The 13,473-nt window shown below is 40.9% G+C and overlaps 1 protein-coding gene across 1 annotated transcript in view; it reads left to right on the top strand.

The window, feature by feature from the left end:
* Positions 1-2,456: 2,456 nt before the first annotated feature.
* LOC101743391 (cilia- and flagella-associated protein 91) overlaps positions 2,457-13,473 on the top strand; it is a 28,634-nt gene continuing 17,617 nt past the window's right edge. Inside the window, exons 1-11 of the mRNA XM_012689519.4 lie at positions 2,457-2,531; positions 3,641-3,717; positions 5,408-5,484; positions 6,259-6,322; positions 6,810-6,942; positions 8,345-8,461; positions 9,283-9,383; positions 9,887-9,953; positions 11,047-11,167; positions 11,830-11,998; positions 12,418-12,615. Of these exons, the coding sequence (XP_012544973.3) occupies positions 3,642-3,717; positions 5,408-5,484; positions 6,259-6,322; positions 6,810-6,942; positions 8,345-8,461; positions 9,283-9,383; positions 9,887-9,953; positions 11,047-11,167; positions 11,830-11,998; positions 12,418-12,615 (1,123 nt within the window). The 5' untranslated portion in view covers positions 2,457-2,531; position 3,641. The remainder of the gene's footprint in view (positions 2,532-3,640; positions 3,718-5,407; positions 5,485-6,258; positions 6,323-6,809; positions 6,943-8,344; positions 8,462-9,282; positions 9,384-9,886; positions 9,954-11,046; positions 11,168-11,829; positions 11,999-12,417; positions 12,616-13,473) is intronic.

Raw genomic sequence — 13,473 nt, 5'->3', positions numbered from 1 at the left:
ATAATTTATTAATGAATTAAAGTAAAAATTTAGTTGTTTAATTTTTATGTTTTGGAAATGTATGTTTGTTAGTATCTATACATTACTTATTATTTTATTAGCGTTACGTTTTTGTGTAATATATATTTTTATAGGATGTTTTTAAGTTTTCGCGACCAGTGCACATAATAAAACAACGTTTAAACGGTTTCAAGCGCGGTATTTTTATTACAATGTTTCGGCCACGTTTCAGTAGCCGTGAGCACGGAAGGCAAAGATGTCCAGTGTCAAAGCGGAGATCTTAGCTGGCTTATAAAAGTCATCTCTTGTTTCTCTGGCGACAATCGAGATCCATTCTGCACACGTGATTGCTAGGAAAGCTAAAATAAAAATGGAAAGCTAAGTATATAATGAGAGTCCAACAAACAGACACAAAAGCAGCATTAACCACTTTTAACCAACTAATTTCGAAGTACTGCTAACAAATTTTAAAAAATTATTACAACACAAATCAACTCCATGCATTTACTGTTCTGTTAAGCAAAAGTTTGTCCATGTGTTGGCCGAGCCTTGGCCAACATTTGTAGCGGTGGTTAAAAATCGGTAATTTTGTTCAAAATTTAATATTATTTATAAGTTTAAAGCTTAAAATATAGTTTATACTTCATGTACTTACCGAAAGTAAGATACTCCGGCCGTTAAATTGCTTTTTCGGGCATTATTTTTGCAACTTTTGAATACACATTGCGGTATTGTGAGACGGGTTGACATTGGCTGTGTTTGAAGTGAACTAAACAAAATAACAGCTCACATTTCAAGTGAGCTGTTATTTGACGAGACGGATTTTCTGCACCGACCCGAAATCTAGTTACTATTGTTGATCGAAGGAGTCACCCACAAGATAATCATCTGTTTTAAACATTTAAATAAGCTTTTTTTTTTATTGCTTAGATGTGTGGACGAGCTCACAGCCCACCCGATGTTAAGTGGTTACTGGAGCCCATAGACATCTACAACGTAAATGCGCCACACACCTTAGAACTATAAGGTCTCAGTATAGTCACAACGGCTGCCCCACCCTTCAAACCGAAACGCATTACTGCTTCACGGCAGAAATAGGCGGGGCGGTGGTACCTACCCGTGCGGACTCACAAGAGGTCCTACCACCAGTAATTACGCAAATTATAATTTTGCGGGTTTAATTTTTATTGCACGATGTTATTCCTTCACCGTGGAAGTCAGTCGTGAACATTTGGTAAGTACGTATTTCATTAGAAAAATTTGTACCCGCCTGCGGGATTCGAACATCAGTGCATCGCTCGACACGAATGCACCGGACGTCTTATCCTTTAGGCCGCGACGACTTCAAAGCATTCCAATATTCGAAAACTGTTAATTCACACGTGACAAGTGTGGCCTGCCATTACTTAAACATACAAACTCCAACAAAATGAAATGAAATTATGTAGTTGGAAATAAAGTGTTTGTGAAAAGATTAAATTTTTGGAATCATCCGCACCATCTGGATGGTTGGCGTTCCACTACAATGCGTTTTAAAAACAGTTTTCTGCCACGCACAGTCAATCTCTGGAATTCGTTGCCATCAGCGGTCTTCCCCAACAACTGCGACATTGGGTTATTCAAGAAAAGAGCATATTCTTATCTGAAGGGTAGGCAACGCACTGGCGTAAACGCTGGTGACCGTGGGCGGCGGTGAATCACTTACCATCAGGTGACCCGTCTTGCTCGTTTGCCTCTTAGTTGTTATAAAAAAAAAAAAAAAAAAAAAAAAGTACCTACCCAAGAGGACATGTTATCTACTTTGTTTAATTTTATCTTGCTTATGCACTTTCACCGATGTCAAACGATTATTAAGCCACCACAAACGTTTGATCCTAAAGAAACACATTAACAAAACAAAATAATTCACACAACTCTACTCCGGGCGTTCCCGCCAAAAAGGCTTGCTTGAGAATTATAATTATTTTAAGGGATTTTATGATCTGGTAACTAAGACCTTTAAGTCAGGTCTTAGTTATATTCTTATTTTTATGAAAAATGATAATATGGAGTGAAATGAAATGAAGATGATTAACTTGAGAAATTAATCAACTGGGATGAAATTAAATGAAATGAGGTGAGATGATATGCGATGAAATAATATAATCTTAGTAAAATGGTGATCGTTTACTGAGATTTTTTCAGTGGACTTTTTGGAGGATTCCGAGAAGTTACGTCCAGCGAATTTGTTTCATTTTCCCACATTTGTGCACTTTCACAAATATTAAACAGTTAATAAACTACCGTTATTACACATTTAAACCTGAAAGAATACTAAATAGACAAAATAAAACAAATCGCACAACATCACTCCACGCATTCGCGCCAAAAAGTCCCTTGAGAATTAACGACGGGCCAATATCTGAAAAAAAAAACCAACTATGATATCTGCGTATAAATAACCTAGCAACCGTTGGATCAATTATATAAAACGTCATACAAGTTGACGTTAAGATAATTACATACTTCTAATATTTATATAAAAGAAGCATGTGAGTTTGAAAATATTATTTTATATTCGTGTATTGAATTGTTTTTATATGTATATAATATTGAAAGGTGAAAGGATATTTGTCTATATTTGTCTATATTTTTTTATATTTGCGATATTTCGCTTAACACGCGACATTTATCTTTGTAATGAAAGATGCGTTTTATTTGGTACTAGCGACCCGCCCTCGCTTCGCTTCGGAAACTGTAATTTATTATTGATTTCTCCACTACAAAACCGCATCGAAATCCGTTGCGTAGTTTTAAAGATTTAAGGATACATAGGGACAGAGAAAGCGACTTTGGTTTATACTATGTAGTGATTAGTATCAACAATTCAATGTTTTGATAGCTGAAGAAGCTTTTTTTTGTAATGATATTTTTACCAAATTTTAAATTTTAAATGGCTCTCCTGTCAAAAATGTTGCTTAAACTATATAACCTTTCACCTCTCGATATTATCTTTTACAATCGTTACACTTACGACATATTATTATATAAATAAATTAGTTATGGAATAGCAATAAAAATGTTTACGGGCGTCCGCCACTAGATGGCTTCGTTTCTATTAGTTTTTCATTGCTCCTGTAGATGGCAGTAACATACCTATCCTATATTTTATTTTTATTATAAGATTTTGCAAATTTCCTACAACAATTAAAGACTTGTATGATTTTTTATTTTCTGTGTTTAGTGATACAATTATGCCTAAAAATAAATTAAATGCCTTAACTTTAACAGCATATATGTTTAGGGGCATCCGCTACTAGATGTCGCTAGTTTCCATACAAAAAAATATTTGTCTTAAAGTATCGCAGATTCAGGGTGATAACTATTCATGCGCTCTGACAAGGCGTCCTACCGCCGGTCACAACGCAAATAATTTTTTTGTGGGATATTATATACCTTCATCGCGGAAGTCCGTGAATATTTGCTAAATAAAATACGTAATCCATTAGAACAATGTGTAGCTGCCTGCGGGATTCGAACGTCGGTACGGACGTGTCGCTTGGTACTTGTACACTAGCCGTCTTATCCTTTAGGCCGCGACGACTTGAAATTGTATCCTATCAACCCTCTCTGAACAGATATTTTTGTTTTCTATTCGAAGCATGAGCGGGGACACGCTGTATGAAAGACCACAGAGAAAGAATGTTCCCGAAATACGAGCGCACGACTATTTATACGGTAAATATTCTTTTTTCTTTTATGATTGAGGGATTACTGGTGGCCCGGCGGCCTTTCCAGCTTCACCAGGACAGCTGGGCGAATAAAGGCTCAGCCAGGAGGGCCGACCCGTCCTGGCTGAGCTTTATTTGTTAACAGCTGTCCAAGCGCCTCCGAAGGAGACCTAACAACTCAAGGGCAGCTGCTTCGCGAATGAATCTACTATCGGTTCCGAATCACGACCCGCTGAGAAGATCCGGTGACAGACTCAGCGGGCTCTGTAAATATTCTCCGTCTTTGTTGCCAGCTTTAGTAGAGAAGTCGCTTCGGATCATCTTTACCTACTATCGGTTCTTTGTGCTCTGAGCACCAGACATCGTTCACGTCGAACCCGTCGCTTGCGACGAAGGGCTCGACGAGTAAATTAACCCACATACACAGCCCACTGAGTTTCTCGCCGGATCTTCTCAGTGGGTCACGATTCCGATCCGACGGTAGATTCAGCTAACCACTTCTCTTGTTAGGGTTAGTATTAGCAAGTTCTCCAGGCTGAGCCCCATGTGTGCTTAGTGCGTTTGCCTACGTTTGCCGTTCCAACTGCATACAAATTTGAGTTAACTTTTACGCTATCGAGAACGTTAAAAAACTCGCACTAAGCACACTGAACTCAGGTACACGTTTGGTGAAGCTATTATAACCCTTCGAGGTTACTTGCGTAGGTACGAAAAGAAAATAAATAGAACAGGATCATTGAACTGACGTGTGTTTTTTTAACTATTGATAGTGTTCTGTTATAATTATCTATTAATAATATTAATAGTCTTTTATTCTAATATTCACTGGTGGTAGGACCTCTTGTGAGTCCGCGCGGGTAGGTACCACCGCTGTGCCTATTTCTGCCGTGAAGCAGTAATGCGTTTCGGTTTGAAGGGTGGGGTAGCCGTTGTAACTATACTGAGACTGAGGTGGGTGGCGCATTTACGATGTAGATGTCCATGGGCTCCAGTAACCACTTAACACCAGGTGGGCTGTGAGCTTGTCCAACCATCTAAGCCATAAAAAAATTATTAGAACATTACTAACAAAATATTCTTCCCGCCAACAATTAAAATTTATTACGCGAAGTAGGTACCGTTTTATGATTCGTGGTAAAAATAAATGGCCAGTTGCATATCACAAGATTTTTTTTATTTTTTTTATTTCATTGTTTAAATGGACGTGGACGAGCTTGTGACCCAGGTGCTAAGTGGCTACTGGAGCCCATGGACATATACAAAGTAAATGACGCCATGAGACATGAGTTCTAATTCCAAGCTTTTACAGTCCAACGGCTTTTTAAGTCGGAACGCATTACCGCTTTACGGCAGAAACAGGCAGAGTTGGTAACTCTACTATATTACTCTAATCTCTACTATATAACTCTACTGCCCCCAAACTCAGATCAGTTTGGGGATTAGACTGATTACTTAACGGATTTGTCTCATCTAGGAGCCAGTTTTCGTCGACGTCCTAGACACGTCGTTAGGGATCCTCCCGATTCACTAATGTTGTCATTAGACGCCTGGAGCTTTAGCAATAGGAGCAGGTTTAGGTACTCTGGTAACCCTACCCGTCGAATTCGTCAAAGCGTTCGAGATTGTACCTACCCGTGCGGACTCACAAGACGCCCTACCCCCAGTAATTTAAGTCTAACCCTGTATTATTATTTTAGATTCAACGTTCATTGTATCCGGCGCAAGGGACTACGCGAGGACCGCTTTCAAAGGCGCAATGGCATCGGCTCAAGTTGTGCGTAATTTTAAATCAAACAGCTTCACTCTTATTACTCGAGATGGGCAGACCTATTGTTGTTATGGCCCTTGTAGGCAGAGTGCTTAGTGCGAGTTTTTTAACGTTCTCGATAGCGTAAAAGTTAACTCAAATTTGGATGCAGTTGGAACAGTGCCCCTAGCGGCAAACGTAGTCAAACGTTCAAACGCTAACTTTTACGCTATCGAGTACGTTAAAAAACTCGCACTAAACACAGAGACGAGCGTATGGCCGAACCTGGGAACCGACTTGCGATGTCAGGGGCAGAGCCAAGCCGCTGCCTACCGCCAATTATTTCCCTCAAACCTCGTTTGAAGAACCACGTGTCATAGCGCTCGGGAAACGCCGTGGAGGGGAGTTCATTCTGTGTTTAGTGGGAGTTTCCTTCCCGTGGCTTGCCATTAGGGGCGCTGTTTCAACTCCATACAAATTTGAGTTAACTTTTACGCGTTCGTGAAGTTAAAAAACACACTCTAAACACACGAGTGTCGGATGATAGGTGGATGAAATCTGCTCCGGTGTTGGGCGGTGCGATATTGACATTGATCTATCTTGAGACAACATGTTAATTGTACAATGACCGCGACCAGTATACTCTTTTATAATAAACATCTCAGTATCATATTTAATTAAATTTTTAATTTTGTCGGTAATTCGTTTTATTATTCTTCTGCTTTGCCATCAATTTCTTTCTAGAATCTACCAGGACCAGAACCAGTTGAACTTAACAGTAATTTTAGCTGTTGTTTCTAGATCATTCAGCCGGTTTACAGAACTATGTTCTCGAACATCAAGAAATATCCACGAATGCGCGTCGGTAAGTTCTAGCACATTGAGTTTCTCGCCGGATATTGTCAGTGGGGCACGATTCTGATCCGGTGGTAGATTTAGCCCAACCTGTTGGCCAAACTTACTGGCCAATTGTTGCAACGACCCCCTCTCGCCACTACGCCTATACCGCCCACGGGAGAAGACGTTACCATTAAACTTTTATATATATTTATTGCTTAGATGGGTGGATAAGCTCACGGACAATCTAGTGTTGAGCGGTTACCGGAGCCCATAGACATCTACAACGTCAACGCCGCCACCCACCTTGAGACATGAGTTGTAAGGTCTCATTTTAACAGTACAACGGCTGCCCCGCCCATTTCATTAGAAAAATTGAAACCTGCTGGCGGGATTCGAACCCCGGCACCGTCACGTTGTTGGATACGAATGCACCGGGCATCTTATCATTTAGGCCACGACTCTTCTAACATAATGCCACAAGTCAACAGTTGATTGAAGGTTTTTATTTACAGTATATTATCCGAATTGCCGTCTACCAGACCACGTTGACGCCTCGTACGGCGCCTACGTGAGGAGGAGGAGGATCGCCCCGGCGGCTTCTACTCCGGAACTCCTGGGAAAGGAACGGTTCAAATATTGCGCTGCGTAAGAGCCACTTGAATAAGTCTACTGCCTACTCTATAAAAAAAACAAAATGTGTGCAATTCACACGTGGTAGAAGTGAAACCTTCCAAAATTAAAATACAATTATCCTAAACGTCTTAAGTATATGTAAAATTTTGTCATTAGTAAATAATTGTAAGGTAGCGCCCTCTGTGAATTGATATTTTAATTTCACGTATAATCCTAAATTAAAATTCACTACAAGAGCTTTCATACACACGTTAGTATTAAAAAATCTCACAGATGGCGCTGTATTAAATAGTATGTATATTTCTGTCTCATTCTTTGCTGGCTTCATCCTACACATTTTTGTATTTGTGTCTCTTACCTGTCGTTTTTTCCGTTGCATCCGGTTTGAAATCACAACGATTCTAAAGAAGTTTTCATTTCAAAATATAATCAGTCTAGTCCCCAAACTGATCTGCGTTTGGGGACTAGACTGATTATATTTAATTTTTGTGGCTTAGATTGGTGGGCGAGCTCACAGCCCAGTTGGTGTTAAGTGGTTACTGAAACACATAGACATCCACGACGCAAATGCGCCACCCACCTTGAGATTTGTTCTAAGGTCTGAAGTTTTACTTTCCGGATTTGTCTCATCTAGGAGCCAGTTTCTGTCGAAGTCTTAGACACGTCGTTACGGATCCACCTGATTCACTAATGTTGTCATTAGACGCCTGGACCTTTAGCAATAGGAGCAAGTTTAGGTACTCTGGTAATCATACTCGTCAAAGAGTTTGATGTGCAACCTAACCCACACATTAGCCCACTGAGTTTCTCGCTAGATCTTCTTAGCGGGTCGCGATTTCGATCCAATGGTAGATGCACTCGCGAAACAGCTGCCTATGTCTTCGGAGACGTTTAAGCATCTACTATGGAATCCCACTTAGGTGTAAATGAAAGGACCTTCAGTCCACCAGTTCTCCTTTAATCCTTAAAAAGAAAAATATAAGTTGCATCAGATTTAGGATTTTGTGCACGTTAAATCTGAAAGTTTATTATTGTTGTCGGCGACGATATCAGGACGAGGGGAGGGGGGGGAGTGGAGTGCGGGGTGCGGGGTGACCCGAACAAAACGTGATGGCAGACAGACGCGAGGACATTTTGAATTGTTAGGTCTCCTTCGGAGGCGCTCGGGCAGTTGTTAGCAAATCCCACCCCTCCTGGCTGAGCCTTTGCTCGCCCACCTGTCCTGGGAAAGGCCTCCGGGCCACCAGTAATCCTTCAATGACATAAAAAAAATACGCGAGGACAGACGTGACTATAAGCAATAAGCTGCAGGACTTAAAAATAAATTAAAATTATAAAAAGCATTAATAAAAGCTTCTCAAAATATAATTTTATTATTTTGTTCAATTCCTGAACAGTTGTCTGTTGATACCAGGCCACGTCAAGTTTTGGCTGTGCCGAGAACGACTCCCGACTTCCAGCCTCAGACGCCGGAGTGCGCACCCTCGCTCCCCCACAAGCCGAGGAGCAGAGGAACTCAAAGCCTTTACAGGTATGAATCCAGAATAGATTGAGTTGAGTATAGGGTGACTATAGAGTGTAATATATATCACATTTTGAGCTATATAGTAGAAGTCGTCGTGGACTAAAGGATAAGACGTCCGGTGCATTCGTATGTAGCGATGCACCGGTGTTCGAATCCCGCAGGCGGGTACCAATTTTCTAATGAAATACGTACTACACTATTGGTGAAGGAATAACATCGTGTAATAAAAATCAAACCCGCAAAATTATAATTTGTGTAATTACTGGTGGTAGTAGGACCTCTTGTAAGTCCGCACGGGTAGATACCAGCGTCCTGCCTGCCGTGCCTGCCTGTTCTGCCGTGAAGCAGTAATGCGTTTGGGTTTGAAGGATGGGGCAGTCTGTGGCGCTTTTACGTTGTAGATGTCTTTGGGCTCCAGTAACCCCTTAACACCAGGTATGGTGTTAAGCTCTCTCCACTTATTTATTTATTTATTTATTACACTTCATGTAAAATTTACATTGGCGGACTTAATGCCTAAGGCATTCTCTACCATTCAACCAAAGGTAGTGCAGAGTGAATAGCGGTAGGTGCAATGAAATTCATATTAAGTTACAAATACATACACAAAAAAAAGTATATACATACATATATACACAAGCACATATACATACATACACACGTACATACATACATACATATAATAGTTTATACAGTATTAAAACAATCTAAGCAGTAACCAAAAAAGTTTCATATGTTTTACATAAAAATTACATAAACAAGGTTTTCTTTATACATATATATAGTTACGCTACTTACCAGGAAGAGTGTTTCTGTGTTTCTAACAGGGAGTCATCAGCCCAGACGGTTCCTTGGCAGCCCGACGCGAGACAAGCCGAGGGTTGCGAGCGAACTCCAGAAGTGTTATACCTCGATAAGTTGGAGTGGGGTATGTTTTATTGTTCAGACAATAGAGTCAGTTTTGCAGTGAGCGTTTTTGTAAACAGATCGGTCCATTTGATGTTGCCACTATTCGAAAGCCTTAGCCGATTTTGAGTTTTCATTAGATTGAAGTCTTGATTTTATTGGTACGATACTGGTACGATACTCGTACAACACTCGTACAATACTCGTACAATACTCGTACAATACTCGGACAATACTCGGACAATACTCGGACAATACTCGGACAATACTCGGACAATACTCGGACAATACTCGTACAATACTCGTAAGCTTATAGATATTTATTACTGAAGGTTAAGCGACTTTTGACGTGGTTAATGGCTTTAATGCCAATGAAGAAGGTAGGAAGAGACCACAAATTAATGAATCACGGAAGCATCGTCCTCAATCTGCTCCTGTCTGGAAGCTTTTTCCAATACGTTCTCAAGCTTGCCGATTAGGTAGGCACGTAAAAAGCCCTGGCTTTATAGTGACGTTGGTCTATAGGTCCGGGTCAACCGTATCGCACCGGGGACTTGCCCGCCGATTTTCATACCACCGAAATAATAAACAAGTAAGTTCTGAATAGTATCTAGTGCCGTTTATTCCCTACCTATGCTGATAGCCTTGAGAGGCTATTTCGGGTTCTCCTTGAAGTGTAGATGAGCTCACGGGGCACTCACCGGAAGTGTTGCTAAGCTACACTATACTAGCAAGAGCAGTGCTTCGCTGAATCTACCATCGGATCAGAAACGCGACCCACTGAGAAAATCCGATGAGAAACTCAGTGAGCTGTGTCTGTGGGTTAGTTTACTCGTCGAGCCTTTCGTCGCAAGCGACGGGTTCGACCAGAAGGATGACCGGTGCTTGTGGTTTCTAAAAGCACCGTTAATGAATCGGGAGGATACGTAATGACGTGTTTTGGGCGACATAGACTGATTACCATTCGGTCTATAGGATCGGATATGCTGGCAGTCTAAGGGTCTTTTTGAACTATAGCCGGTCTGGTAGGTGAGCTTTGGCTATTGGCTCTAGCAAGAGCAGTGCTTCGCTGTACCAGATCGGAATCGCGACGCACTGGATCTAGGTAATCCGTGGCGAAATTGAGATGAACTTAGTGTATTATACGATGTGAGATCGAATGAAATAAAGCCTCAGTAAAATGGTGGTTATTTACTTAATTTATGGTTAATCAAAGTGGATTTGTTGGAGTTCTTGAAGCCACAACCGGCGTCTCTGCTCCATTTCCCTCCCACGCTAAGCCGTTAATAAAGAACAATAAATTAACGAAATAAAACAATTCACACAACTAAGCTTCTCGCATTCCCGCCTGACTGACTTCATTAAAAATAACGTTAATTATAGTTAATTTGTTACTGCCATCTACAGGAGCAATGAGAAACTAATAACAAGCCATCTAGTGACCGGCGCCCGTAAACAGAATCTGTTTAAAAGAAACGACCTAGCTCGCTTTTTCCCTCTCTCTCCACGGTCGAGTGGTTCGCGAGAAACTCTATCTATTTTCTCACTCTCACTCGTCCTAAATTGTTCTTCTCTTCTCTTTTCTCTCTAGCCGTAACGATTCTATCGCGAGTTAGATTTTGCTCTCGACGCGCCTAAAGTAGTTTTGCTTCCAAAAATACCATTCTCCTTTTTAATCGTTCAAGGATGCGTCACGCCCGCATCTGGTCGGAGGTGGCCGAGCAGGGGAAATTCCCGCGCTGGATGAAGAAACGCGACGCCATTATAACGGACGTCGAGACCAAGGACTGGATATTCAGGGAGACGGTAATGTATATAATTGAACGGTAATGGACGTTTTTTTTATTGCTTAGATGGGTGGACGAGCTCACAGCCCACCTGATGTTAAGTGGTTACCAGAGCCCATAGACAACTACAACGTAAATACGTCACCCACCTTGAGATATAAGTTCTAAGGTCCCAGTATAGTTACAACGGCTGCTCGTTTCAAACCAAAACGCATTACTGCTTCGTGGCAGAATTAGGCAGCGTGGTGGTACCAACCAGTGTGGACTCACAAGAGGTCCTACCGCCAGTAATAATTGACAATATTGACAATAAAGAACAATAATTTGCTCCTTCAAATCTAATTACTAATTACTAGCTGACCCGGCAGACTTCGTAGTGCCTCAATCGATAAATAAAAGACCTAAACTTTTGTACAAAATAAACTTAAAACAAACAAAAGGAATCCGTTCGACGGGGGACACATCAAAGGAAAAACAAAATACATCAAAGGAAAAACAATTTTCATATTTATCTACCTTGTAAACCTTCTCTGGACTTTAACAAATAATTCAAGACCAAAATTAGCCAAATTGGTACAGCCAATACATTTTTATATATATAGATTACGAAACTTCATCAGTACACAAAAGTCAAAACGGCCATCATAGCGCGCTGCTAGTTTATTGAATTATCTCTTACAGGAAATAGATGAGCTGCAAGAGATTCGCCTGGAGTTGCTGCACCGGATGCAAATGGCGAACCGCCAGAAGCAGACCTCGAGGACCGGGACGAAGCTGGCGAGGCTCTGGGACGCGAAGAAGCGGGAAATGGACAAGAAGATCGAGGGCATACGAAGGGCCAGGGATAGAGGTGAGCGTGTGAGAGTTTATCCCACTGAACTAATCGCCAAATATCTTCAGCGGGTCGCGATTCCGATCCGGTGGTAGACTCTGCGAAGCTCTTGCTAGGGCCAGTGTTAGTACACTCTCTTAGATTGAGCCCCGTGAGCTTACTTATCAGCAAATACGAATTTACTGGTGGTAGGATATCTTGTGAGCCCACACGGGTAGGTACCACCACTTTGTCTATTTCTGCCGTGAAGCAATAATGCGTTTCGGTTTGAAAGACGGAACAGCCGTTGTAACTGCGACCTTAGAGCTCATATCTCGAGGTGGGTGGCGGCATTTACGTTGCCGATGTCTATGGGTTCCGGTAACCACTTAACATTAGCTGGGCTTGTCTACCTATCTATGCAATAAAAAGAACTTGTGCTTTTGTTGAGCTTCTAGAATTACGAAAGCTAAGCGCTGTACATAGCAGCGGAGGTCGCGCCGGCCTTGTGGCCGCGTTGCGCGCGTCTCGCGGTGCCGGGTCGGCTCGCGCAGAGGCCGTGGACCCTTCGTCGGACGCGCACGCGCCGTTAGCAAGGCACGGGTACCAGGCGCGCAGAAGACACGCGGAGATCACGTACGACCCGGACCTGTTGTGTGAGAGCGCTTATGTTGTCCTAGTACATGTAACGTGAAGCAAAAACTTTGTATCCCGTTTTACGAGAATTGCGCGGACGGAGGAATATGAAATTTAGCACACTTATAGAGTATATATAGAAGGAGTGCAGAATGCTAATTTTTTTTTTAAATTATGAAAAAAAATACATTAAAGCAATAAAAAAAAACATTACGTCGGGATTAGTCTTTGAGTTTTGACGTCAAATAATATAGAATTTACAGATTTTTATTATAATATTAATAATAATAATAATTGCATTTATGTACCCCACAATACAAATACAAATAACTTTTCAATTAATATGGCATAAAAATTCTAATTCTAAACAATATTACAATATATTATAATAAGACAGTGGAGTTATCAATAATTAAAATAAAAAAATGTGATTAAATAATAAGTTTTGAGTTAACTAGTGTTCGCTGAACGACCGAAAATCGACCTAAAACACCATAGATTTTGATTCATTTTATGGTATAAAAACTTTTCTTTTGTTTCCTTTTTGTTTGACTAGAAAAAAGTTTTTTTTAATAATAAGCCCATTTTAAATTTCCTTTGGTTGGCCTTACTGAATTGAAGAACGAATTCAAAGAGAACTCCTTACATTTATGTGAGCCTGGTACTTTGATATATTTAGATTCTTAATACTATTTAGACGAGCAGAAGGCTTAGTTGATGATAAGCCAGCGAACTTTAAATTGAGACGCGTGCGCTTCTGTTGGCTCTCAAACCTCAAGGTGACTCAAACCTCACAGTTACTATCGTCTTGAGACATCTATAAGTAAGGTTGAGTAACGCATGAGAATCTAATATGGAAAAATAACGATGGTTACTTA

Source organism: Bombyx mori, chromosome 24 (assembly GCF_030269925.1).
Source record: "Bombyx mori chromosome 24, ASM3026992v2".
Taxonomy (NCBI): Eukaryota; Metazoa; Arthropoda; class Insecta; order Lepidoptera; family Bombycidae; genus Bombyx; species Bombyx mori.
The sequence above is the reverse complement of the archived record's forward strand: the minus strand, read 5'-3'. Positions and strand labels throughout refer to the sequence as shown.